Source organism: Dermacentor albipictus, chromosome 1, assembly GCF_038994185.2.
Source record: "Dermacentor albipictus isolate Rhodes 1998 colony chromosome 1, USDA_Dalb.pri_finalv2, whole genome shotgun sequence".
Lineage (NCBI taxonomy): Eukaryota > Metazoa > Arthropoda > Arachnida > Ixodida > Ixodidae > Dermacentor > Dermacentor albipictus.
The window spans coordinates 206,478,498-206,504,755 of record NC_091821.1 but is presented as its reverse complement, the minus strand read 5'-3'; the positions used below and the strand labels follow the sequence as shown (position 1 = coordinate 206,504,755).

The 26,258-nt window shown below is 50.1% G+C and overlaps 1 protein-coding gene across 8 annotated transcripts in view; it reads left to right on the top strand.

Annotated features, from left to right (window-relative positions):
- Positions 1–26,258, top strand: part of spir (spire type actin nucleation factor) — a 233,425-nt gene that overhangs the window by 181,252 nt on the left and 25,915 nt on the right. For 5 of the 8 annotated variants that reach the window (XM_065425218.1, XM_065425217.2, XM_065425219.1 and 2 more), the window contains one exon: positions 3,712–3,995. The exons of the other annotated variants lie outside the window; for them this stretch is intronic. In XM_065425218.1, the coding sequence (XP_065281290.1) occupies positions 3,712–3,995 (284 nt within the window). The remainder of the gene's footprint in view (positions 1–3,711; positions 3,996–26,258) is intronic. 8 annotated transcript variants of the gene reach the window in all.

Genomic DNA, 26,258 nt, shown 5'->3' with positions numbered 1-26,258 from the left:
CCTCACACATTCCTAAAGCGCCGCCAGATCAATGTTGAGACTTGGCAGCTGTTCATCGGTCAGCATTATGCTGCCTTTTTCACTCCTTTTAGATGGTGGTAGTTATCGGCCTCTCTTGTAATGTGAAGGACAGTTTTCTCATAGATTCTGCGTCCGCGCGATTAACTCGAGACGCGTTCAGTTGTCAGCATCTATCCAACCGTCACGCGCATAGCTGTTGCTTTTATTAGTTCAACCTTCTTTGTCTAGGCTGATCCTGGGACCAGGAGAGGGATGCGGCTGTTACTAAGCTGGTCTGTACTCTCATGGAACGAGTTGCGGCCGGAGAAAACGTCAGTTGCGTTTAACTTTTCCCTTTGCTTCATTATTTCCTTGTGTTACAGCTCGCCGCGACGCTGGCAGATGCCCGAAACCATATACACGTGATATGGGTTAGATAAGGTGGGAAATAAAATAATGTGAAAGAGCGTCCATCATGAAACCCTGCAATAACCCTTAAACCCATAAGCAAGATGGCTGTCGCCCGTTACCTCGTCTGTTTTTCCCTAATTGTATAGCACTTTTCGTGCAAAATTGACAACTGGAAACAAAAATCGCAAGGAGTTGAGAAATTAAGCGATCTACTAAGGGAGAGAGTCAAGGCAACAACCAAACTGCAAGCAAAAGCGAATAATAAAAACGTTAACCATTGTTTATGAGAATATTTATGGATCAACATCTTTTTATTTAAAAAGGAAGTAGGGAAAACGACGCCGGAAGTGGAGAACAATTACTTGTTTTGAATGACGCTTCTACAGTTATCGGTACCGCCTCACGTAGCCACTTCTCTGCTGTGCTTATGTGGGTGTTTTTCTAACCTTTCGCGGTGAGCGCAGTACGTCTAGAATCGCAGAGTCCTGCGCTCTTCGCGGTTGTATGGGACTGGCAGCCGCACAGCGTTACGCAATTCGCGGAACTGTCAAAACTGATCAACAAGGCGAAAATAACTGATATTCGAAACTATAACATGAGAAAGACTGAAGAAGCAGTAAGAAATGAACGCAGCCTGAAATCAGTAGAAAAGAAACCTGGCATAGGACAAACCATGATGTATGGACTAAAAGATAAGAAGGATAATATTATCAGCAATCTCGAAGATACAGTAAAAGCAGGGGAAAAATTCTAAGCGGACCTGTATACAGTAACCAGAGGAGTCACGATACTTCAATTAGAAACAGTAGTGAACAGGATACAGAAACTCTCCTACAACTAGCGATGAGGTCAGAAGGGCCCTGCAAGACATGAAACGATGAAGAGCGGGAGGAGAAGGTGGAATAACAGTTGATTTAATCAAAGGTGGAGAAGACATATTGCTTGGAAAACTGGCGGATCTTTATACGAAGTGTCTATCGACTGCAAATGTCCCAGAAAACTGGAAGAATGCAGACATTATACTAATCCACAAAAGAGGAGACGTTAAATAATTGAAAAAATTATGGGACCATTAGCTTGCTCCCAGTATTTTATAAAATATTTACCAAAATAATATCCAATAGAATAAGGGCAACACTAGATTTTTGACAACCAAGGGAACAGGCTGGCTTCAGGAAGAGATACTTTACAATGGATCACATCCATGTCATCAATCAGGTTATCGCGAAATCTGCAGAGTACAATAAGCCTCTCTATGTGGCTTATATAGATTACGAAAATGCATTTGATTCAGTAGAGATACCAGCAATCATAGAGGCACTACGTAATCAAGGAGTACAGAACGCTTACGTAAAAAGCTTGGAAAATATTGCTGCATGCATGTGGTATTTGTTTGTTTGAACGAGGCGCGTAGGCGCCATCACCCCAGAAAAGAGGAGGAAGAACGAACTGGGCTCGCGCTGTGAATCTAACCGGTCAGCGCTGCAACCGTTGTTGTAAATATATTCTGTAAATAGTTTCTCGTCTTACTGACTCGTCCTTCGCGTAAGAATATCTACAGAGGTTCTACAGCTACCTTAATTCTACACAAGAAAAGCAGGGAGATACCTATAGAGAAAAGGGTCAGACAGGGAGACAATTTCTCCAAAGCTATTCACTGCGTGCTTAGAAGAATTCAAGCTATTAAACTGGAAAGGCTTGGGAGGAAAGATCGACGGCAGATATCTCAGCAACCTTCGGTTTGCCGATGGCATTGTTCTATTGAACAACAATGCAGACGAGTTACAACAAATGATTGGAGACCTAACAGAGAGAGTGTAAGAGTGGGGTTTAATATTAATATGCAGAAGATGAAGATAAAGATAAATAGCCGGGCAAAGAAACAAGAGATCAGGATAGCCAGTTGGCCACTAGAGACTGTGAAGGAATACGTTTACCTAGGTCAATTAATCACAGGGAACCCTGGTCATGAGAAGGAAATTCTCAGAAGAATAAAAATAGGTTGGATCGCATACGGCAGACATTGCCAGCTCCTGACTGGACGCTTACCATTATTATTAAAAAGTAAGGTGTGCAATCAGTGAATTTTGCCAGTGCTGACATATGGGGCAGAGACTTGAGAGCAAGTTAAGGACCGCGCAAAGAGCGATCGAACGAAGATTGCTAGGCATAACGTTAAGAGAGAGAAAGAGAGCGGTTTGGATCAGAGTGCGAACGGGTATAGACGATATTCTCATTGACATCAAGAGGAAAAAATGTAGCTGGGCAGGTCATGTAATGCGCTGGTTAGATAACCGTTGGACCATTAGGGTTACAGAATGGGTACCAACAGAAGGGAAACGCAATCGAGGACGACAAAACATTAGGTGGAGCGATGAAATTAGGAAATTCGTGGGCGCTAGTTGGAATCGGTTGGCGCAGGACAGGGGTAATTGGAGATCGCAGGGAGAGGCCTTCGTCCTGCAGTGGAAATAAAACCGGCTGATGATGATGATGATGATGATGATGATGATGATGATGATGATGATGGAGGTTTTGGGCCCCCCCCCCCCGAAAAAAAATCCTGGGTACGTGCCTGATTTCGTGCGATAACCGCACGCACGCGTCAATCGGGCACCCGCCGCGCGTCTGACGGGGATGCCCACGGCAGGAGGAGGAAGCACGTTGACGGAGGCGTTCGGACAACGCGAAGAGGCGGCTGCCGGGGTTTCCGCAATGTACCTTCGCCGGCCGCGGTTCAGCCTGAAGTCGCGCGCGGAGACGCGTGCGTGCGGTTAGCGCTCTGCCTGGTCTGACGGCAGCGTGAGTGCACCGCTTGCGAGCGGGCGAGCGAGGCAGCATAGCAGTTGCTTCCTTCGACGCATCTCATGCCACGGCTGTGCATGCGGCTAACGGGTCGGCCGGCGGTGGTGTCGCGACACAGAAAATGGTGCGAGTTGCAAGTTTCTCGCGCGGCCGCTGGCACTGGGTCGCCGCGCTGGGGGCAACACCCGACCGCGGCGACGGGAGAGTGCACCATTGTCAAGGCCGGCTTCATTTTCACGCGGCCGGCGTTTTGCATTTTCCCTCCGTTTTTGTCGTTGCGTGACGGCCGCGCTTATCGCTCGCCGAGATGTCCGATGGCGACAGGGCCTAGCGGTCGCGCGCACTGTCCCCCCACCCAGCGCCGTCGCTCGCCTCGCCAGTGCAGTCACGTTTCGTCAGTGCCTCGGCGGTCCAGGCGTGGTGGCGTCCAGGGTCAGAGGCGGAGATTTCGCTTGACCCACATCGCGGGCCGAATACGGCGGTCGCTCGCCGCAGGTCCGCGGACGTCGCCGAGGGGCCTCCCGCCGCCGCCGCCGCCGCGTCCTCCTCCTCTCCGCCGCAGGGAGCGCAACGGGAGCGGCGCGATCGCGCCGGCGACGCAGACGTGCGCCAGCCGCGGTACAGCGAGGTGCGCGCGTGTAGCCCCGACAGCAGCACTTGGTCGCTGTGGGCGGAGATGAAGGAGCGCGGCGTCGAGTCGGACGAGGACGTCGGCCTCGGGCTCGACTTCGAAGAGGACGATGACGAGTTCCGCAAGTGCATCGAAGATGACGTTCCAGGTGCGCCATGCTCTGTTCTCTGCAGTGCGCGTTTCTCCCCGACAGCTGGACGGATCCGGCTGTGCGAGCGCGGCGCCGCCGTCTATCTGGATTATTATACGGCGAGGAATATCTCGCCGCGGACACTGCGCGAAAGCAGATGAGGCTGCACACTCGGCCTGCCGTGCAGCGTTGTCTGCTTTCGCCGCGAAAACCGCGGCTCACCAGTGAATGCGTGCGCTTCGCTTCGTCCGCGATTCGCTTGAATTGGGTTTATCGAACATCGCGCTTTCCACCGAGGGAGAACGCGTGTATAGACCACGACTCGCCGCTGACGTGCGCGTTCTTCGGCATGCAAGCCGCTTTTCTTTTATTGCGCCGAGATGAATTCCAGGTCTTTTTTTCCTGTTTACACGTATTGGCCAGTTCATCAGACGTTGTCTTGTGAGAGAGTCGTTGTCTGAATTAATAATTGTTTGTCGCTGAAAGGTATATGAAAATACCGTGTTTAGTTTCGCTGTCGGCTTTCTAGATAAATCAGTCTTTTTTTTTCTTTTTTTTTTTCGCTTTAATCTAACGCGGACATATTCGCACTTTAACAGGTTCGGTCGCAGAAAACAATTAAAGGAAACCGCCTTAACCATTACTCGAATACACGCGTTCTTGCAGATTTTTCTCCAAGTGATATGTGCTGCGACTTGGTTTTCAAAACGCCTCGCGTGCATAGCGTTATTCGAAATTGTCACTACAGTGCACAGTGACTACTTTACTGCCAGGCACAAATACAACCATGTCCGTGCCAGATTTTAAGAGCGTATTATCACTGTTAGCAGAAGTTGTAGTGCATCTCAAACTAAATTGTCATTTAGACTTCCTCACTTTGTCTTAGCAATCATGGGTGCTTTCGATCTCATAAACACTGCGTGCACAGCGCCCAAGGAGCGAGCTCTGGCGTGTATGTTGGGCGCGCAGTTGACACCGTGCTGGTCCTTGGATTTTCCTGTGGACTGTGTTATCGTTTTGAAAGTGCTTGATCTGACCTTCTTGCTCAAACATACATATCGAAAGCACACTTGCTTACTTTAGCGATAAAAGTCTGATGTATGCACGATGATTATTGAAGAATGGCGTAGAATGCGTGGAAGCCTGCAGAAGCCATGATAATTTGAGATGTTTACCCTTTATCGCTTATATACTGATAGAAAGATATGGCATTGCAGGTCTAACAGGGCATTGCTATAGAATTCCTGCATACACGCCATTGTTTCATCGGCATTATTATTATTATTATTATTATTATTATTATTATTATTATTATTATTATTATTATTATTATTATTATTATTATTATTATTATTATTGATTGTCAAGCTGACTTTCTAGTGACTGGCGTTTGTGTCTGAAACCCAGGCACACACTGCGACATCGCAAGCATTGAACAAAACGCGTATGAAAGCGCGCCTAACGGTGTTATGGTAATGACGCAATCACTTTGACGCATAAAACTCTCTGCGTATTTCCCCGTTATTCCCTTCGAGTTGCACGTTCCGCGCGCATCACAGATAGCCTCGACAGGTCGGGAAATCGAAACTATGCCTCAAGAGAACACAGTTACTAAAATTACACGCGCAGGTTGGCCAGTTTCACGTTCAGATTCATAGTCAGTTACTGTACGTTTCTATTCCAGGGAAAACAAAAGGCAATAAACAAATGTCACATTTCTTTTTTAACAAGGGGTCATATTGCGCGACAGAATGTTGGCAAAGGTTCTCGGTTATCGTGTCAAAGGGTACCTGATTTAATATTTACCGTTAAAACAGGTTCGTTATCTTGCCTTGCTGGCATCCACAGCACACAACAAGAAGGCTGAGGTCTTCGTTTTGGAACGCCCTGTCGAGCACCGGGATCCATGCTATGCTCACAGGCTGTGTATGTAATTAAGTGGAATTATGCTGATCTTTTAACTTGTTTTGTTTTGTTTCAGAACATAAGTTGTGTTTGTAGAAGTTGTAAAGCATATTTAGAAACATCGGGTGAAGTAGTTTTCACGATGTTATCTTTTAACGGCGCACAAGTATTGACGTCATTTTGTCATATCGCGCGATCTTCTATATATAAAGCCCATATGCTTTTCTGAACACGGTCTGCAACTTCCAAATAGAGAGCTACCCAAACACACCCTGAGGGTGCTCTCAGCAACTCAAGGAAGCTTTCTTGCCTTTAAGTTTGGTTCGAAAGTTTCGTAAACCATTCAGTGGGCAACACTAACCGCTGTTCGTGAGCTTAGCCGACGAGTTGGTGCGTACAGTGTTCACGGTGTATCGCGCGGCCTTCGAAGTCGCTTTCAAGTTGCTGCTCTTTTTTCCCTCGCCCCTTTCGCCGTTCTCTCCGCCGATCATTTAACGTCTCACCGCTTGACGGGTTGGCTTTCCACCAATGTTATGCGTAAAATAAAGAAGTGCGGCGAATACTCTTTAGCCGATGGTGCATCATGCAAATGGCGAACTGCGCGCGCGCTTGGCTCGGTGTCGCAGCTTCTCTTATGCATGGCATCCAGCTGCGGCAGCTGTTCTTCACATATTGAAACGTCGTAGCGGCGTCGTATATACAGCGCTTTATTTTTGCGAAGTTCGAGCGCAGTCAGGTTATCCAGGAGTATCTGACTTGCATATAGTGTCCCACATATTTTCTATGCGGGAAGCTTTCTGTGTAAGGAGCCGCGCTGCTCAACGCGAAAGTGGCCCGTGGCGCCCAGCAATTCCGCGCGCGTTCTCGTTGCTGGCGTTTTGCGGCTGGTGCAGGTAAACGCTATGGACGCCGACAGGTTTATTCGCTCGCACTCCCCTTCACTGCTCCAACACTATGTAGTTCTGGATTTCCATCTACGTGCTCCGCACCCGCTGTTCCAATACGGGCTGTTATGTGCAGAACCTGATCTCCCTGAGCACAATAGGATTCGTGCGACTGGCTTCAGAAGCTCGAATGAGCGCGCTACGTAATTGTGATGTAACAGTGGCTACCGCGTCTTCGAAACGTCGGGCATCGAGCGCGGCTGCCCCAAGTCGGCGGTCGGCGGCTATCACGCTGTTGCAGGTTGGCCTTGGCAGTGCAGCTAGGATTTCGTGATAAGCGATCAACATGGCTGCACTCCAGTTCTTGAATGACAGCATCTGTACGCGCGGAGGCGTCGGCGGACTTCCTGGCATCTGTATCAATGCTCTGCATAGCGCCGTATGCATACCACCTTCAAACGGAAAGCGCACTTCAATAATGTCTTTTCTGCAAAGCGTAATGAATGGTGGTGGGCACCTGAAGATGTTTGATCATCACTGATTGTAAATTTAATTATATCTTATTCACTAATTATAACATCGTTGATTACATATATATTATTCACTAATTAGATCACCGTTAATTATTTCAGGCCACTTGTTGCATTACAACCGGTCAGTGTGCACCAAGTGGACATGCCCATGGGCATGTCCACTTGTTGGAAATTGTGAGACTATAGCACCAGTTTTCGAGATTACTCGTTCTCCAGCTCAATCAGAAAGTGTATTACCGTTCCACTTAGTTTTGCTCCACATCGTGTGAGCGAGGCTTTGCAGAAATAAACTAAGCCGAACGTGAAATTGTGGAGCGAGATCGCGATACTGCTGCTAGTATAAAGATTCCTACTTGGCGAAACATGCCTCGAGCTTTTCCCACGGCTTCGGTTCTGCTATTGAAATGTGCGGCCTAAAATAAATAATTGAGTTAATTAGCAAGTTTTGCTAATGATTTCGTTAATCAGTAGTCGTCTCGCAATTTCACTTATTACGCGTTGCCAACAGAAAGGCAATATGTGCACTTCCCTGTCTTTCTTAAGTTTCCCCTTTGAAGCAGGTGGTATAGCTACACGCTCTGACAACGGCCAGGTGGAAGTGTGTGCTTTACTTTGGAGCGTATTGAGTAACAACGCTGGAAACCACAGTACAAGTATAGTACTGGCTAAACTTTTATGGCTTGTGCGGTTCCTGACGTGTGCCCGCTTTGCTGTGTCGGCAGCTGTCAGAGGCACGGGAAGTGACTAACAGCAGTGAAAGCCATTAAATTGGAAGCGCTGTGGATTCGGTCAACACCGGGCATCTGTTGAAGGGCGTCTGCTGCGCTTTGTCTGCGGAGGGCCATTTTCTATGGGATTCCTTTCTGTAGACCGATCTGATCGTTGCGACGCAGTCCGTTTTTGTCTTGTTCATTTGGGATGGCTTATCTTAGTTGACTGCCTAATCGTCTGGTCCAAGAAGGGCTGTGCAATATGTGCTCTGAAGTCATTCGTGGTAATTGCAAGCGTGCTAGAGCAGGTTCGCGTAAAAGCGCGCCAGGAATTTCTGCGTTGTACGGTGACATATATGGCAGATGCGAACTGCCTGCTGACTCACTTCGCCAGCGTTATGAAATATCTTGACGGGACCGAGCTTGCACCTGTTGTATGTAACTGACTTGCGGTGGGATGAAACGCGTGTGCTAATGAGCTATCTGCGCTAGAACGTTACGGAGACGGGACCGAAATACTGAAGCCCAATGATCGTTGTGTCGCGAAGGGAGTGCTATGATTGGGCCATCGTGCTGCTTCGTGGGTGGGCGAGGGTGTTAAATTGGAATGTTCGGTTAATATTTGAAAAACGCCGGCCTCGAATGTCGAGTGCCCGATATTATTCTGCTTCAAAAAAGATCAAAAGAAGCATGTCGGGGAAATGTGGCAAAACATCAAGAAAAAGAACGCAGATTCGTTTGTGTAGTGATGCAGAGCTAAAGCTCGAATATGACACGTTGGCTTCCCGACACTGTAGTCATCCTTCTAATGAAAAGGGCCGTGGTATAGCGAACGATGTGTTCTCAAAATCCGGTATCGAGTGCAGGGGAGGAAGTTTCACTCCACCACCTCCTGATAAAAAACTCGCGTTACAGCAAGTGCGACGTGTGCCTCCCAGGCTTGCAGCTCTCGTTCTTTTTTTTTTTTCTTCCGCGAAGAATTAGGAAAGCAGGACAAAGCTGGTGCGGCCGCAGTCTCCAGGCAAGAATTGCGAAGCGTTTTATCCCTTCTGCGGCATCGCTTAATCAGGCACTCGCAGCGCGCCTTTTGATACAGTATAGGCAGTTTCTCGTTTCCCATGCGGACGTGATGAATATCGCGAAGGGACCTGCTGCAGGAACGAAATTATAAACGTTTTCGTTCTTGCGGTCCGCGTGTCACTGGCCGACCGCCTTTTCCCGGGCCGTGTTTGCTACAGCGATTAGCTGGCGCCCGTTCTTACGAGTTTCCTTTTCACGCAAACGTTCTTACGTTATACAACTGTTTGTGAGAGCAGATGCCTGCCGATTGTGATGTTGGTCGCAATACTGGTGAAGGGAGCCGACTAATGGCACGCACCACTTACGAACGAACCGCTTTGTGAGTGCAGACCCTGATGCTTTCGCGCTTCGGACTGCTCGCTTGAGATCGTAGACATTGCGAGATGTCAGCCGACTTGGAAAGGAGATAGGCGACGCGAAAGGACGAGGAACGCTTGCCTCTATTCGTCTTTCGTGGTTTTCCTGTTTTCGCGACACAGCTGGCAATTTATAATCCACACGCGTGCAAAGCTGGCCTAGCCTCAGACACGGTTGCTTCAGGTCTGCATACCTTTGGTGTGGACCTTCATCTGCTCCGGCATTTCAAGCCTTTGGGCGCAAATTTTAAGGCGTATATATATCTGCGACGTGTTAAGGCATTCTTATTTTTGTTTGGCGTCAGCTTCGGTCATAATTTTGCCAGATTATGGATGGTTGTGACTGAAATATGTACTGCCAGTGCGGACGACGAGCAGACATTTAGAAATCATTTGTTCGCCGTTTTTCTTGTTTTCATCGTTTCTCTCTCGAACGACGTGATCGTGCGAATTCTCTGTGTGTGCCTAAGCTGCTGCGGCCGTGCCCTTCCACACAGCGCTCGTGTCGAGGACTTTTGCAATCGGTCACGGCGAGGGTGGCCGCCGCCTCGGAAGAGCCGGATACGCCTGTTTAATAATCCGCATCTGCGATCGCTGTAATCGTTCAGACGAATCCAACCCTGCCTGCACTCGAGGCGCATGTTTTGCAAAGCAAGGGAAGTGTGCGACTCGGCATGCTGTTAGGTTGAATTAAGGTACGGTGCTCATGGTCAGCATACTCTTCTCGAACCGGCGCGCTCTCAGAACGTCGCTTTTCTTGCTTTATTCACACCGCTTTATACCTCTACGTGCACAGACGAGGCTGACGCACTTCTTTCGAGAAAGCCGCGTGCAGTTAGTTAATCGATTAGGCTCCATTATATGATAAATATTGAGCGCATCGCGATCATTATTCACTTACGCGAACCCGGCGCGAGCGGGCCGTACAGAATGTCGAGACAGCTTGACCGACCGCCTATTGTTTACGTAAGCTCGCGTGTACAATATCGTTATTATAATTATTTTTTATAAAGGTGTGGTGCTTTTTTTTTTTAAGCAAGCGACGTAAATGCGGCGGCCCCTATACGATCGGAAGGGAAAGGACGAAAAAAATTGAGCGGTAGGAGTTGTGATAGGCACAAGGAGCCGTAAAGGACGAAGTTCGCGACCGAGATATGGTCACAAAGTTGGCATGTGTCAACGCAGGTTCCTGCTTTCCAGAAACCGGGATCTCGCAGTTGACAGCCCGCGTTAGAGGCAAACTGGTCGGGAGTGCAAAACTTCCGGTTTCTCGTTGCTGTCAGCGGCAGGGATTGAGCCAAACAACTACCTCGTGGAGAGGCGTATAGCACGACCCGAAATCCGTCTGGTCATGTTATGTTTGCACGAGCCCGAAAGGCGGATTTCAGCCCGACAAGCCAACACTGTCCCAAACAGGGTTTTTTTTTTTTTCTGTTGTGCTGTGGTTGTCGTTTTTTGTTTATCGGGGGAGGGGGGGGGGGGGCTTATCTAAACGCCTTGTCTGCCATTTCTGGTGTGAAATGATCACTCCTTGCTGTCAAAACTACATTGCTTAAAAAGAGAGCGGGAGGGAGCACGCGGACCCAGTAGTGTTAGTGCATGGCTGTCGAACTTTTGCTCATGAGTGAATTACATTTTTTCGCTCTATTTTGCCGAGCCCGATGCAGCATACGCTAAGTTTACTGCCGTGTGCAATCAGGTTTTTTTTCCCCCTCCTTAATAGGAAACGTAATCGCTGTGTAAACACTTACTAACCCGTCTTGGTGCCTCATTATGCCTCTCGGACGGTATAGGCGCAGCTTTCGACTTGTTCACTGCGCCTGAAAGCAAATTGACGAGCTCGATGCAAGTCCCAAGATCCCTGTAGCGTTGTTTTTATGGACGACTTCCCACTTGAGTAATCTTATCGAAGCGTTCGTCGCACCCATGCCTTTGCTGACGCTTAGCTGAGTTGCTTACAGCTTCTATGTCTTTGTTCTCATCGATGCTCGGTTATCCAGCCAAGCGGAACTCGTGCACGGCCGATAGGTTTTACCGCAGATAACATGATTCGTAAAGACGTGCATGTTGAAGAGAGCACATGGACTGGGGACAAAAGGCTCAAATTGGCTTCATGGCATCTCGCCTCCGGTATAAAGGTCGCTGGAAAAGAACAGCATGAAGGTGGTCTGCGCAAGCCACCCGTTCCTTTTTTTTTTCGTTCTGATCAAAGATTTATACTCATTGGCGTCATCTGAAGGGATTTGGCGGCTTTTCAACCAGTCTGTGTGTGCTTCCTTTCATTTCCTCGCATCTTTCTTCTTTGCGAATCTGCATCTCGCGTTCCTCAATACTCCGTGCGATTTCATCTATGGCCGCGACATGGTTCAGGTGCTCGTAATATTGCGAGGCAGTTATCGTGCCCACTCCTTGCCTCCTTTATGTATTTTTCTATCTCTCGCTCTCCCTTTCTTATATTTGTTTTGTTGCAGTCAAGAAGTCAGAACGCTTGCCTCTTCGCCTTCACTTCGTCTTGCGATAATCGAGCGGTTATGCAAGAACAGTTGCCGCCCCCCCTCCCCCGCTTCCCTCCACCAGTATACTTGCTTACGTCGTCCAAAATTTCGTCTCACTTGGCGGCCTTTGAGCATCGACAGGCTCGCAGGACAAACGAGGGGCAGCACTGCTGCGTCTTCACAAAGCCCGCACGTTTTTTACGACCGTTGGGAAGCCCTTCCATAAGGCGCCAGCGTGAGCTCCGCGACCAGTTCTGCAGCTTCGGGCTGTTATAGGATATAACTCGCTGTGATCGTATGCGCAGATAGAAGGCCGGCGTTTTTTTTTTTTTTTTTCTAACCTTGGCGAGTGCATGCAGCGCGCGTCCGTCGTCGACGCAAATGAACTTCAGGTTTCGCCCAGAGAGACCTGCTTTCAGTGCCCCCTTTTGTAACACCATTTCTTTTTTCTTACGTTCGTATAAGTGTGAAGGAAGTAGTCGCGAAATGCAGCTACGTGCTTACCGTACATTGCATTCTCGTCTTCCTTTGCACGATTAGCGATTGAAATGGGTTGTGATACATCGTATAGGGAGCATCGCGTTGTACGGCCCGTTTTTCCGAGGTGTTTTTTTTTTTCTTTTGTAAGTTATACTGCCGACTCCCCCCCCCCTCCCCACCTTTCTCTCCATGCTCTTTCTTTTCCTTTCTGAACAGCGTGATCGAATTGAATTTCGAGTGCACTTTTCTGTTCGCTATCGTGATTGCCTCCATCCATCAATCCATTGTGTCGTCATCGTAACCCCTTGGCACACCTGAAACAAATGTCCGGTGTTAAGAATAGTATTCGCGGCAACTAGTTCCATCGTCTCTAGGTTGATCATCAACGGCGCGAGTACATTTTTCGGGAGGCTGCGTTGTCTCGTGCCGGGACATGTATAGACACGGCAATGATGATCGTGTTGTGCGTACGGCCGAGGAAAGGGGAAGTTTTGAAGTAACAAATAAATAAAAATTGCCGGACTTGCGCAGAATCGGAACCAAAATTCCAGCGAAGCTGGCTTTCGTGCGCGTGTATTAATAATTTTCTTCAAGGCCCGTAATTAATCCACGAGGGCATTACCCATAACACGGCATGACACGGGGGCAGCAATTCACTGGGCATGCACACGACGAGTGAGCGAAACCTTATTGGAAACAATGACCCTCTGTGGCGCAGAGAAAAGAAACTCGTAGCGGCTTTCTAGTCCGGCTTCGCACGCAAATTTGCGCTCAACGAGTACGCGCCGGGCTTCAGCCCGGGGAGCGTCCGGCTTGATCCAATCATTGATGTAGTCCACTGTGGGCCCTCTGCCCTTTCCTTCTGGTCTCTTCGAGGCCGGGGCATTCCCCCACAGCAGCAGTGTGCGCGCTTCCGTGCTGCTGCAGGTCCGACAGATGAGGACGCTTCATCCAGCGTATACGGGCAACGCTCCTCGCGGAGCCGCCTCCGTCGTCTTGTGCATAACTCGCTCTTCGGGGTGGCCCCGGCTAGGCGTCATCGGACATCCTCCTTCGGGGCTGATCCTCCCGTCTTGTGGCGAGTTCTCGACCTGCGTGTGGCCCGGCCATGCGCTCGTGCATTTCTCCTTGGATGTGGGATGACTTTGCGCACGTGCTTTTTTTTTTTTCTTATAGAATTGTCACTTTACAACGAGCCGCCGTGAATGCTGAAGACACTGCAACACACGTGTGCTGCTGCCCTTGGGGAGACAAAAAAAAGGGGGGGGTACGGGGGCGTATGCGCTTAAAATTTAGCCTTCTGGCTTAGGGGTAAACAGAAGAGAAAGAGAGAAACAAAAAAAAAGCGAACAAGGCATATGTGGCTGCGGCTGGCTGCGCGCGTGATCGGTGTGCGAAGCGGTGATGCTGTGTACGACGATATTCCCTGGAATGTCGGGCGTGCAGAATCCTGTTTTCTTCGCCCTGTGCTGTCGGCATCAGCCGCCGCTCTCGCCGTCGGATGGGACGCGCCTCGGGGCGCCCGTGTGGCCCGTCGGTGGCACCGAGAGCACTATACGCGCTGCCAGAGGGCCTTCGTTGACCTCCGCGCCAGGCCCACTTCGCCAAAGGACGTCTCTGTTTCGGCCAGCGTTATCCTCGCATCGCTTTCCCCGTGCGCTGGCTCTGCGGGTCCCGCGGCGTAAAATATATACTTGCGCCGCGATCGACACCCGCTCGGTGTGGGGTCCTTGGCGTCGTCCTCGTGGCTGCGAGCTGCGCGGCCGGGCGCTTTGCCGCGGTCGTTTTGAACCAGTGCAAGAACTTGGACGCGCGTTCGTCTCGTTTCAAGTTTGGTGTGCGGGCACCGTCTCTGAGCGTGTTTCCAACAGCGTCCCGGCCGCAAAGTCTGTTCGTTTCGCATCTTTGCCGTTCGCTCCGCGCAGCACTCCCACAAACGACTCTCCTAAAACACAATCGCGCCGCGGCTGGCGCTACGCCTGCCTGGCCCGACTCGAGAATGCGCTCCGTGAATGCGTGTGCACCTTCTTCCTCTGTGGGCCGCTAAGCGACGCGCACAGCGTGAGCTATTGTTGCGGCGTGTACAGTGGGTGTGTATACGGTTAGCCGGATCCATATGATCCCGCTAGCTTCAACCAGCTGTACGTGCTTTTCCTTCAATGACGCCGTCCGTCCCCGTGCGCGTCTGAGCCGCCGGTATTTATAGCATCAAGTGCACGCCAGTGTTGAGCTGGCTGGTTTTTCTTATTTTTTTTCCCCTCCCTCAAACAGTCTTCTCGTGTTGTGGTTCGTTGGCGCGCAGTGAAGAGGAGAACGTGGAACCGCGAACAAAGCTTCGCGTGCGTCGCACTTCCTCGCTGCACTGCGATAATTGACGGACCTTGATGCGCGTTGTTCTCGGCGAAGAGCGCCGCTGGCGAGTCCTTGCGCGAGCGTTTGTGTGCGGAGGGACAAAGGGCGTCTGCTGTGAAGTAGTGGTTGTAACGAAACCGTTGTATAGTTTCGCATCAAGAGCCTTTTGGTTCTGCGCGCCGCTTTCGAAACTCGCCATCTTGCGTCAGCTGCATGGGAACGGGTATATAGCGGATTTTTTTTTTCATATGTTTATCTCTCCTTCCTACTTTAATTAGCGGAAATGCTGTACTGGCTTCGTTGTTATTTTCTTTTCCGCCGATTTATCTACCTGAAATCTTTCGTATACAAACGGGTGGTTCTCTCTGGCGTTGTATGCGAGACGATTGCACCGTGTTCAAAATGGCGTCACTGTTTAATTCGTTGCACGGTGTTGTCACTCGCAAACTTGGAAGGGGAAAAAGAAAGTCTGGTAGACCTTCCCACCACCACCACCAGACTTTTTTTACGGTCTTTACGTTATCCATTCAGAAATAAGCCTCGCCCCTATAGATGGGACGTGCTATAGAACAATTCTTACACAGATAATATGTTTGTTAATCTTCCTATAAGGTGCGCTTTGCACTTGTAGCGAAGAACAACAATGCGCACAGTCATCTGTGCTAAAGCATCACGATGATAGTTAAAAAAAAGGAAAATTATATTAATACAAGCCGCCGTGTAGCTTGTGTTATTATAATAATCCACATCATAAGAAGCCAACAAACACTAACACCAAGGGCAACATAGGGGAGATTACTTGTGCTTAATAAATGAAATAAAGAAACAACAAATTAATGGCAATGAAATTGGACGAAAAAACAACCTGCCACAGGTGGGGAACGATCCCACAACCTTCGCATCTTTCGTTTCTTTATTTCATTTGTTAAGCACGAGTAATCTTCCCTGTGTTGTCCTTGGTGTCAGTGTTGGCTTCTTATGATATGACTAATAAAAATCGGGCCCCTCGTTTAACCCCCTTTCTTCTCGTTTATAATAATTGCCGCCACACGTAGCTCATCTGGCGTGAATTGCTGTTATTCGATGCTGGATAATGGTATAGTTCTGCATATACCGTGTTAATCGCTAATATGCGTAGTCACTGTTAGTTACATTGTTTATAGGACACTCCGAAGTGTTGGGCGCGAGGACATAACGTGGCGCCGTCCCAGTTTCATTCACTGTCGAGCACAAACGCCTTTATTGACAGCAGTATACGGCACACGTGTCTAAGTACACTTGTGCCCCTTGTGTCACAGTGGTGCGCGTGCACCCATTTTTGGGCATTGGCTTAAGAATGGGCACATACCCAGTCTCCCAATTGAGCAGTCAGCGCGCATATTCAGTGACCCAAGTTGTTGTCTACACTCGGCATGACAGCTGCAGCGTGAACCCTGAAAGTGGTCAGGGAATGGAGGCGAAAAAAGCTTCGCTTCCCCAATGTCCGGCATTGTAATATTACTCTGTACTGTACTCTGTTTCGCTACTCTTGTCTCGTCATTTCCACCGTCCTCTTCTTCGCGAGTGGCCCGTCGTGGGTATGTGCCAGTGTGTGGAATCATCATCAACCGCATGGCTCGCGTATAGCTCGCGGCGCGAGCTAAGCGCGTTGGCCCCCCGTGCCTCGTGCAAGGCGGTCGGCCGTCCCGGTCCTCTCCGGCTGGAACAAGTGAGTACGTGGCCCTCGTTAGGGCGGCCCTTTCTCTGCCGCCGAGCTTTCAAAGGAACGCTGCCTCTTCTTCCATCTCCTGACAAAGGGTGACCGCTGCGACCACTCCCGGGCTCTTTCGCTTTGTGTGCAGCGAGTTGTGTGCTCGGCAGCGGTCGAGCGTTCTCTTCCTCGAGCTGATATGCGGCCCGCTTGGCGACCTGACGGCTGGAAGGTTAAACGCAGCCCTTGTGGATCGCTGTTGTTCGGCCCGCCAGTTATTCGCCCGCAGTTTCATCGTGCTGAATTCTTGAGACCGGACTCGCGTAGCTATCGTTAACGCGTGCTGTGGTTGGCAAGCACACTTTCGGTATTTGGTCGTTCCGCGTAGGAAAAAGGAAAGGGGGGGGGGGGGGGAGGCGCTTTCTCACGGGCAATTTGGAAGAACTTCCGTAAAAGCTGAGCAATTTGGACAAAAGTTCGTTGTAGTTGTGCATGTTTAGCACTGTAACGAGCAAAATTAAGTCTAGGTATTAGCCCAATATATTAGAATGTAATATATTGCGTATTATCTCTTGATTTGGGCGGATTTCGATGTTTCCATGGCGAGTCCTGCTAGGTCTAAGAACGCTGGAAGTCATGCCGCTATGTTTAAGAAGGCGAACAAAATTGACACCTCACTGGCCGAGGTTAGGTGGGAGAGAGCTGAAGCCCGCGGCACCGTTCATGTGTTATGTGTATACAATGCCCGAGGAGCCGTACCCTTTGAGACACTTGCTTTCGCGTGCGCACTTTATTTGAGTTTCGGCCAGTGACAAATGCGAGCACTGGTCTTTCCGCAGATACTGTAAACGACTAGGTGAAATCACATTTTGTATTTTGCACTTTAAGGACGGCTATCAACCTTCTCGCAAAAGCGCTTCTCTTTCACTTAAGTTTTCCCCATCACGTATTACATGCTAGCCGAGGAGCCCTCGGTAAAAGCTAACCCTCGATAGCTTGACAAAGCCGTGGAAAACTATAATACCTTGCCAAAAGCCACGAAAAGCCACTTCTGCGGCTGTTTGTGGGTTTCGCGACCAAGTACAGTCATGCACGAACCCTGTATAGCCTTTCTTTTCTTTGGCCGTTCTATGCTACATCCTTTCTGCTATCCTCTCTCCTTGTCCTTTGCTTCCATACCCCGTCACCTCTATGCTGGCCGCCGCTCAGGTGTCAGCAGCCTCAGCTGGACAGTTATACAGTGCGGCCAGCAATAATTTCCTCCTCCTCCTTTACCCCCTTTTTAATACTGAATAACCACCAATTACTACTACTACTACTACGGCCACATGTTGCGCAAAACAAGCGCTGCTCTCTTTCGCTTCGTGTCCTCATTCGTAGATGGGCCTGAATCATGCATCGCGTTATGTCGAGGATCTAGGAGTGGCAGTGAGTGCATGTATATATACGCCCACTGCGAGCGCCATGCCGTCTCGTGCGCGTGGCTGTTGGCTGTTGGCGTTGACTTGGTTGGCGAGCGGAGTGTCGCACTAGAAGGAAATCTGTGGCGGGCTGCAGGCCTTGCAGGACTGCGGGCGGGCTGTTAGCCTTGTCCTGCGACCCTGCAGGAAACACTCGCTTGGCTGCGCCTTTCGTTGACGTTACTTCGTGCGCCAACTGCCACGCGGTTGCCGCTCGCTGCCCATCGCCGGAGGCGCCGGCCGCGTTCGTGTCTGCTCGCGTTTAGTGTCCACGGGAATACGGAAAGACCGAAACGTCGCGGCCCGACACTCGCAGCCGTCCTCGTTTAGTTTCACCAATTGCGCTTTCTGGCTCACGCGTCGGATGTCCTCGTAACGTTTATCTTCGGTGTAGTGGCAACTGAGACAACTGCTTCAATGACCCTTCGCGTGCAAACTGCAAGCAGTCGTTAACACATAAAACTCGGGCATCGTTCCAGCGGCTAGTCATATTGGAAGCTAAGCAGTCTATCCTGAATTATTCAGTCGCTATAGTTTTCGCCTATGGCCTCTGAGGCTCTATCGAGGACAGGAACTCTGCTCATAGAGGGTCACTTAACACTTCTCAAATCAAGTATAACTGACAGCTCTCACAATTAAGGAAGTGTAGGAACAACGTAATTGTCGCACAGATCGCGATATATATATATATATATATATATATATATATATATATATATATATATATATATATATATATATATATATATATATATCTCCTGCCGACGCTTCTTGATCGGGCTTCAAAGAGAGAGACTGACGCTGTATATACGTATACCAGTGAGTGAGCCGACTAGGGCCGTTTGGTTCGTCCTTGGGCGTAACAAAAGCGGGTGCGGGTGGTGACAATCCCAGTCACCCAGGTGCCGTTCCTTTCCCGCGAGAAATTGCACAGGAGAGTCGATCTTGAAGTTCGTTTAACAAAGGGTGATTCGATAGTGTCGGCCCGGTTGCCGCGCGCCGCTTCGCGTGGGCGAGAGGCGCATCTTCAGGCGCACATTCGATTCCCAGAACAGATTCGAGGAAGCGTTCGTCCCTGCAATAGTGAAACAGCCCGAGCACAGCAATTGAACAGTCTGTGTCATTGGACTTGATGTGGCACAACGTTTGCGCGCGCGTCGAATTTGCATCTAGGATTTATGTGGCTGCAGGGTGATGCAGCTGGCTCTTTTTGTGTTCGCATGCATCCGATGCGCTGCATTTTATTACACACTTATAGGTACTTTGGCTGTTGTGCAACGTGTAAAACAAAGGTCGCCTGCGGGAATCGTGTGCAAAAGCACCTTCGGAAGTCATCTGTTGCTTTCTTTCGAGGTCGCGATGTCCATGACGGCATGGAAAACCGATGCATATCACACGTGCTGCAGGGACCTTAATACCGCGGACTTGGCGACCGGAAGTCGCCGCCGGAAGTCTGATGGAAGCCCGCGGTTTTCTCAGGGTCGACTCCGCGAGGAATTTGTTCGCAAATATCGGGCGGAGGCGGGCAGGTGGCGGGAGAGGCCGTGTCGCCCATTTTCTCCGCTTGTGCACATACAGCTCTGCAGAACGCACGAGGTGGTATATATGTATGCAGTGGCAGTTTGTTACGATTGTAACGGAGGCCCGAAATTGCGCTTTTTTGCGTCGAGCTTTGAAGAGTTCTGAGAGAGCCCCCCACGAGGACGCTAACCATATAGAATACGTATGGAAACAAGGACGCGAGAACGATTCTGCATAAAGACGAAAGAGCGGTGTATTCGTTCTTGTGTACGTTATGTTTTCGCGCTCTCGTATTAGAAGTGTCCGACCGTTACCCAAGCGACGAGTCTTAGCCACATGTCGCACTCGTGCGTAGCATGTTACAAGTAATTCATTACTTACAGCCAGTCGATTTTTTTCCGCACTATTGCACAGTTGAAACTCGATTTAACGAAGTTATTACCATGCTCGAACTATTTCGTTAAATTGGGAAGTTTGTAAAATCGAGAAAGGAATTTTTTGGTCCTTCGAAATCTAAAATTGTAACTTAGCGACGCACAAAAGCTACCCCGGTATAGTATTTGCCGCTGAACCAGCCATCTGTCGCGTAAACCATGAAATAACGAAATCAACCACCGCCGCCCCTACCGAGGCGGTGTTGAGTTTGCTGTTCCCTGCATGAGCGTGGCGTGCAGCCTCGTAAAAATAAAGCTGGGGCCGTGACTAGGGCGCCTAGAAGGTTTATCACGATAACTTTAGAGCGCACGCACGCTCCAAAAAAAACCTGTCTGTATCAAATTAGACTGAAATCGCCGCTTTTTTACCTATTTCAGGAAAAACTTAGTTAAATCCTGTTCGGCCAAGTTAGTTTCATTAATTTGGATTGGCGACAACTTTGAACCATACCTGCCGGGGAACGGAAATTTCTTCGTTAGACCGGGAACTTCGTAAAATCGGGTTTCGTTAGATTGAGTTTTAACTGTAGTTCATAAAGTGGAAGCTAAACATTTTGGTAGACTTGACGGTCTGCAGACGTGTTAACGCTCGTGAGATTCTTGAACGTGCAATCCGATACACGAGCGTTTTCGCATTCGTGCCCCACCGGAATGCGGCCGCTGCGGCGGGGAATCGAATCGAGCCGTGGCCACTCGTAGAATGCCATGCCACTGGGTCACCACGGTGGTTGTGCAACGCAGTTGTGTTAACCGGTTAACTTTGCTCCTGTAACACGCACTACAATGGCAGATATTGAAGGTCGAACTGAAAGTTGTGGTTGATTACGATATTGCAGCGCGCGCACAACAAACCAGTACACAAGGCAAAGGTAGTGCCACAATGTCCTCGTTCTTTTTTTTTGTGTGTGTGTGTGGGTGTGTGCGCGCGCTGCAGTATCATAACGGATATTATAGCTACCAACCCGCCCAACTTTCAGTATTTTAACAATTGAAAGATGTACTGTTGTTGGTTGAATGCCGACTGTGTGTTCCAAGTCGCATCGGGCGGCACGCTCAACAACAGACCCGCTTCTCAATCGGGTAACCGCGTGGTAAACCGTGGAAACCATTCGAGTAATGAAAGCAGATCGAGTGACCAGACAGCGTCGGCCGCGCTTTGTAGAAACAGCGAAGCGTGTACGTGCCTGTTGTGTGGGCACCCCTTGAGCGGCTCTAAACGGGGGCGTGGGAGCGGCGGCCCTTCCGGGCCATTGCGCGTTCGTGTGTGCCTGCTGCTGCTGCTGCTGCCGGGGTACGCACAGCGGCGGGGCGCCGTCGTGGAGGAGGCGCGCAATTTTCGCTCGCCGATGGCCCCGACCGAGGAAGCCGCGCGGCCACTTCCGCCACCCGGCAGCTTTCCGGCAGTCTTCCCGCGCGACGCGGAGAAAGTGGCGCGCGCCGCCTCCTCGCCCTGCTTATGGGCGCCCCTCCACCACTTCGCGCGACTTCTCGCAAAGCTCGGCCGTCGTGCGTGCGCGTCGAAAGCGGCGCTTGTCACTCGGCGCCCCTCTTCTTGCTCCCGTGTTCCGGCCGGCGGTGGTGTTTGAGGTGTGACGCGCACAGTGCGATGTTTGCGAGGCACCGGGGAGAGCCGTGCCGTTCGGTAACGGCGGAAAAACAAAAGCGTTATTAGAGACGGAACCTGCAGATAGTAACGGTGTAAAACGGTGTTTCCTCTCAACACCGATTTCACGTTTGTTGTTCTTGTTCATGAGTACCGAGCCCGCATTCAGAAACCTTACGTTTTGCTCGTCGGCCGGCTTTCGGGCGTCGGCCACGCGAGGTGGTGACTGGACGTGATAGCGAGACGATCGCCGCGGCGATTGCGATGGACGTAAGAGTGGCGAATACGGGCGCTCGCGCTTCCGGGTGTTTCTCTTACGTAAGAGTGCTTTCTAATTTGAGAGCACTCCGACGGCGATAGCGAACGAGGCACCTGAAGCACTCTGTGGCTGTATGGTCCCAAAAGCCAAAATCGCTGCTGTTCTTTTCTTTTTTTTCCCTGTCTCTAAGATTTGAAATTGACCGACCACCCTCGCCAATATGTACGTGTTCACGATTGGCCGGCGCCTGTTCCTCCGAACCGCTCGAGCGCATGGCCGCCTCTTCGCTGTGCGACGGAGCCTGAGCAGTTCCTGCTGCCGCGTGCCATGACTCGCGATCGCAGTTCGGGTTCCTTGACGGGCAGCCCGTTCTCTGCGCGCGTCATGCATATGCATGCACGCGCGAGGCGCCACGTAACAGAGGAAGCGTGCCCCCGGCAGTCAAACTTTTCCTGTTTGCCATGGCACGGCTCACCGCAGACGCCGCCATGCAAATTCGCTCTTTGGCCGTGGCTGTCGTGTGCGAACTGAAAGACGGGCCGGCAGCGAGGCGCCTCCCGCACCGCTGTTGATCTTGGCGGTTTAAACAATTGCTCTACCCCCTCCACGGTAGATGGCTTGTTGGGATTTATGCTGTCGTGCGCTATTCGCTAACGCGTAAGGGTGCGCGGCTGCTCTCGTCGACGCCTGTGTGTATAGGCGCTTTCTCTAGTTGCGTATAGTTGGACCGCGCTGTAGCGCCGGTATTTAGGGATCAGGCAAGGTTACCGAGCTCTAGCAAGACGTATACGCGTGAAAGGCTGCGAGGGGCCGTATTTTAACGCTACCGCGTTAAAATACGGCCCCTCGATTTTTAACGCGATAGCGTTAAAATACACAGAAAATCCGGTGTCGGCGGAGTGGCGGTGAGCCAGAATTTTCGTATATATTTAGGTATGTGTATATGCAACGCCTTGCTATATGACGTGCGGTATATGCGAGTTGTATTTCCACACCATTCTATCACTAAAGTTGCTCATATACCTTGTCTTAAGTTCTTGACAGATCGTAAGAAGCCAGCGAACAGACACCAAGGACAGCATAGGAGAAATTACATGTACTTATTAATTGAAAAACAAAAGATAAATTAATGAAAATGAAAGTGGATGAGATAGCAACTGGGTGCAGGTGGGGCACGAGCTCACGTCTTCGCATTACGCGTGCGATGCTCTTACTTGACAGTTATTCCTCGGAATTTCGAGAACGACAGCCCACAAACAAGTGTCATGAAACAAAACACTGACAGCCCATGCCTTTTATGCTAAATCTTCTCAGGCTTAATATTTAAAACAGCGATACAATAACAGAAACCGGAAAATATTTTTCTTTCTTTCTTTCTTTCTTTCTTTCTTTCTTTCTTTCTTTCTTTCTTTCTTTCTTTCTTTCTTTCTTTCTTTCTTTCTTCCTTTCTTTTCTTTTCTTTTTTTTCACCACCTCCGGAATTGGCCCACACAAGTGGCTGTGTTTATACCAGACAGCCCGCCTTCAAGCATAGCGTTCGCCGCCAGCGTTGCCCGGGAAGTGTGAGAACCACTCAGGAATCTTTGAATGCTATCGCGCTCCACTCTTAAAAGGCGAAACTTAAGCGTCCTACCGGCCACGCTGGCTTAGCGGCTATGGTGTGGCGCTGCTAAACGCGAGGTCGCGGGATTGAATCCCGGCCGCGGCGGCCACATTTCGATGGGGGCGAAAGGAAAAAAAAAAAATCTGTGTCCCGTGCATTGGGGGCACGTTAAAGATCCCCTAGTGGTCATAATTAATCCGGAGTTCCCCACTACGGCGTGCCTCATAGTACAATCGTAGTTGTGGCACGTAAAACCCCAGAATTCAATTCAATTAAGCGCCCTACAAGTTTTGTAACGATTCTTCTCATTTTCCATTCTTTTTGCCGTTCGTCAAAATTAGAAGAAAGGTGTTAATGAGAAAATTGTAGAGCGACATGAAAAAACTCCCGACACAGCTTTATGTTGCTTAATACATGCTACATAAAATTGTTTATCCGAGCGTGAAACAAGCCCGGAAATACACGCAAAGTGCTTCGAGCGGCCAGTCGCGCGGTAATTTCGCTTGCATTCACGGGCGTTTCGCGCTCGAAAAAAAAAATCGCTTTTATGTAGCACGTATTGAGCAACAGAAAGCTGTATCTGGAGTTTTTCATGTCGCTCTACAATTTTCTCATTCACACTTTTCGTGTAGTTATATTAATTGAAAATTTGATTAATTAATCAAGGTCAATTATGAAATTAGGCGCAATTCAAGAAATCATCTGAGTATCTCCAGGTGACGGCAAGCAACATTACCTTGGTTCTGTCCAGCTACGTGGTATACGCAAATTTTTAGAGTTTCGCTCAAGTTACGTGAAACACCCTGTGTATACGGTCGGGTGACGGCGAGCTTGCGATCACGTGTGACTAAAGCGGTGCCTTTGCGCTTTTCCAACAGGCCGGAGAAATTTTAGTGTATTCTAATCTTCGAACGTGCGAGATTCAGCTTTTGTTCTCTCTCTCTCTCTCTCTCTCCTTTCATTTTCTTCATTTCGGGTTCAACCATAGGATTGTCAACCATTTTTTAAATGTCCGATTAAAGGTGAAGAATAACATACTACAGTTTAATAAGTGCTGTAGATCTGAAGAAGCTATAGTCCAGCACGCCACATTATTTCCACGAAGAAATCAAGGTACGATCGACACTAATTAATCGAGGCCTTCTTTGCGACGTTATTTGCGTGCCAGAACTGTCTTAAGCGATATTTTCAGTCCGATTCCTGTCGCATTGCTGTTTCTACGAAGGTGCAGGGAGTAGCGCATCGTGGGCGTTTCGATTCTTCCGGAGCCTTCGTCGAAATCGGCAGCTGTAGACGTGAGCCGTAATTCAGCATGTTCGCCTGCATTTCCGGTTGCTAAATGCGACCGCGTCGAGTGAAGCGCGCTTTCCTGCACTTGGATCCCGTGGCAGGTCGGACGAGGAAGAGAGGTGAAAAGTAGAGCGACTGACGTCCCGGGCGCCTTGTACGCGAGTCCCCACCGTTTGTTCGCGCTCGTCTAATGTCTCCGGCTAAACTCTCTTCCCTGGGCCGTGGCCAAAGTTATAATTCCGCCTGCCGCAGGCGACAGTGTTGCGCGCGTTATACATACGAAGAAGTGCCACGCGCGCTCGTTTGCTTGCCGTAGCGAAATGCTAAAACGAGCGACACACGGCGCGTTCAAGTGGCCCACAGCGAGAGGAAGTATTTGCTTCGGAAGTGCGCGGCGAAACCGCAGCGACCCGTCGACGGAGCCGAGCGCGACGGAGTTGGCGCGCCTTCCGGCAGCGTGTCGGCTCTCTTGGCCCTCGTCGTCCCGCGTGATCGCTGCGTATTCTGCCGTGCGCGCGAGACTGCGCTACGATTCTGCGAGCCTCGGGCGGGCCTTCGGCCGTGCGCACCTGCTACGTGTGTGCGTGCGGCCAGCGAATAAGTTGCGAAGGGAGCCGTAACAACCGTCTCCGAAATAATCGTCCTAGCCCTCCGTTCGCCCTCGGTCCAACGTGCCGCATATTGCTGTCGTCACGTGCGTGTCGTGCTATTTAACGTTGCGAAGGCGCACTGCACGTATCCTCGTCGGGGTTGCCTGTTGGCGTATAGAGCAGCCTGTTAAAGGAAACATACCAGTAACACGTTACGGGACGGAATTTGGGAAAGCAGCTATGTCACAGGGCAGTCTATATCTCGCTAGTACAGTGGCTGGCGTACTTGTCACACGTAACCATTGCGTTATACATGCGGGATTTGTATGCGTCTGTAATGTCATGCGCCGAGCCAAGCTGACTGCTCATTTTCATACAGATAGGCTACCTTAGATCGACTTCCTTTTTCTCCTGTGTATAAATGCGCATAGAAAGGGAAATGCTGTGTGGGAAAGCGCTCGGCTTTTCACCAGGAACCTTTTAGGCAGGCAACAATACTATTTCGTCGTCCAAGGTACCACAGACCCAAAGTTAAAATGAGACGAATAAACAGCAAATGTGAAGCCGTAGAGTAGCGGTGTCGGAATGGTCAGCCGCCGCTTTCTGAAATCACGATATATATGCAATCACGCTCGCGTACGTGCGTGGCGTGCTGTCACGCAGTCGGCACCCTTTCCCCTCCCTACCCAACGGTCTCCCGAGGTTGGGAGCCGGGTTTGAGTCTCGGGATCCGTGCATTTGTGTCCCCCGCGCCGTGCACATGCCTGCTTCTACTCTCTGCTCAGACGTCGTCGCTCTGGCCGCCTGGCCGAGTGTGTAGTGTGCACGGCAGCCTCAAACGGGCGCTCGCGGGATGGTTCGTGAGTGCCGGAAATTCGGTTGCGCAGCGATGACGGCGGCCCGCCATTGTGGCAGTAGCCAACCTTTGTCCGCGGCGAGAGAGAGCCGCAGTTATCGCGAAATTGCCGCGTTTCTCCCTCATCGCGTCTGACCCGCGGCTGATGCGGCGGTCACGAGCGAATGGCGACCGCCTTGC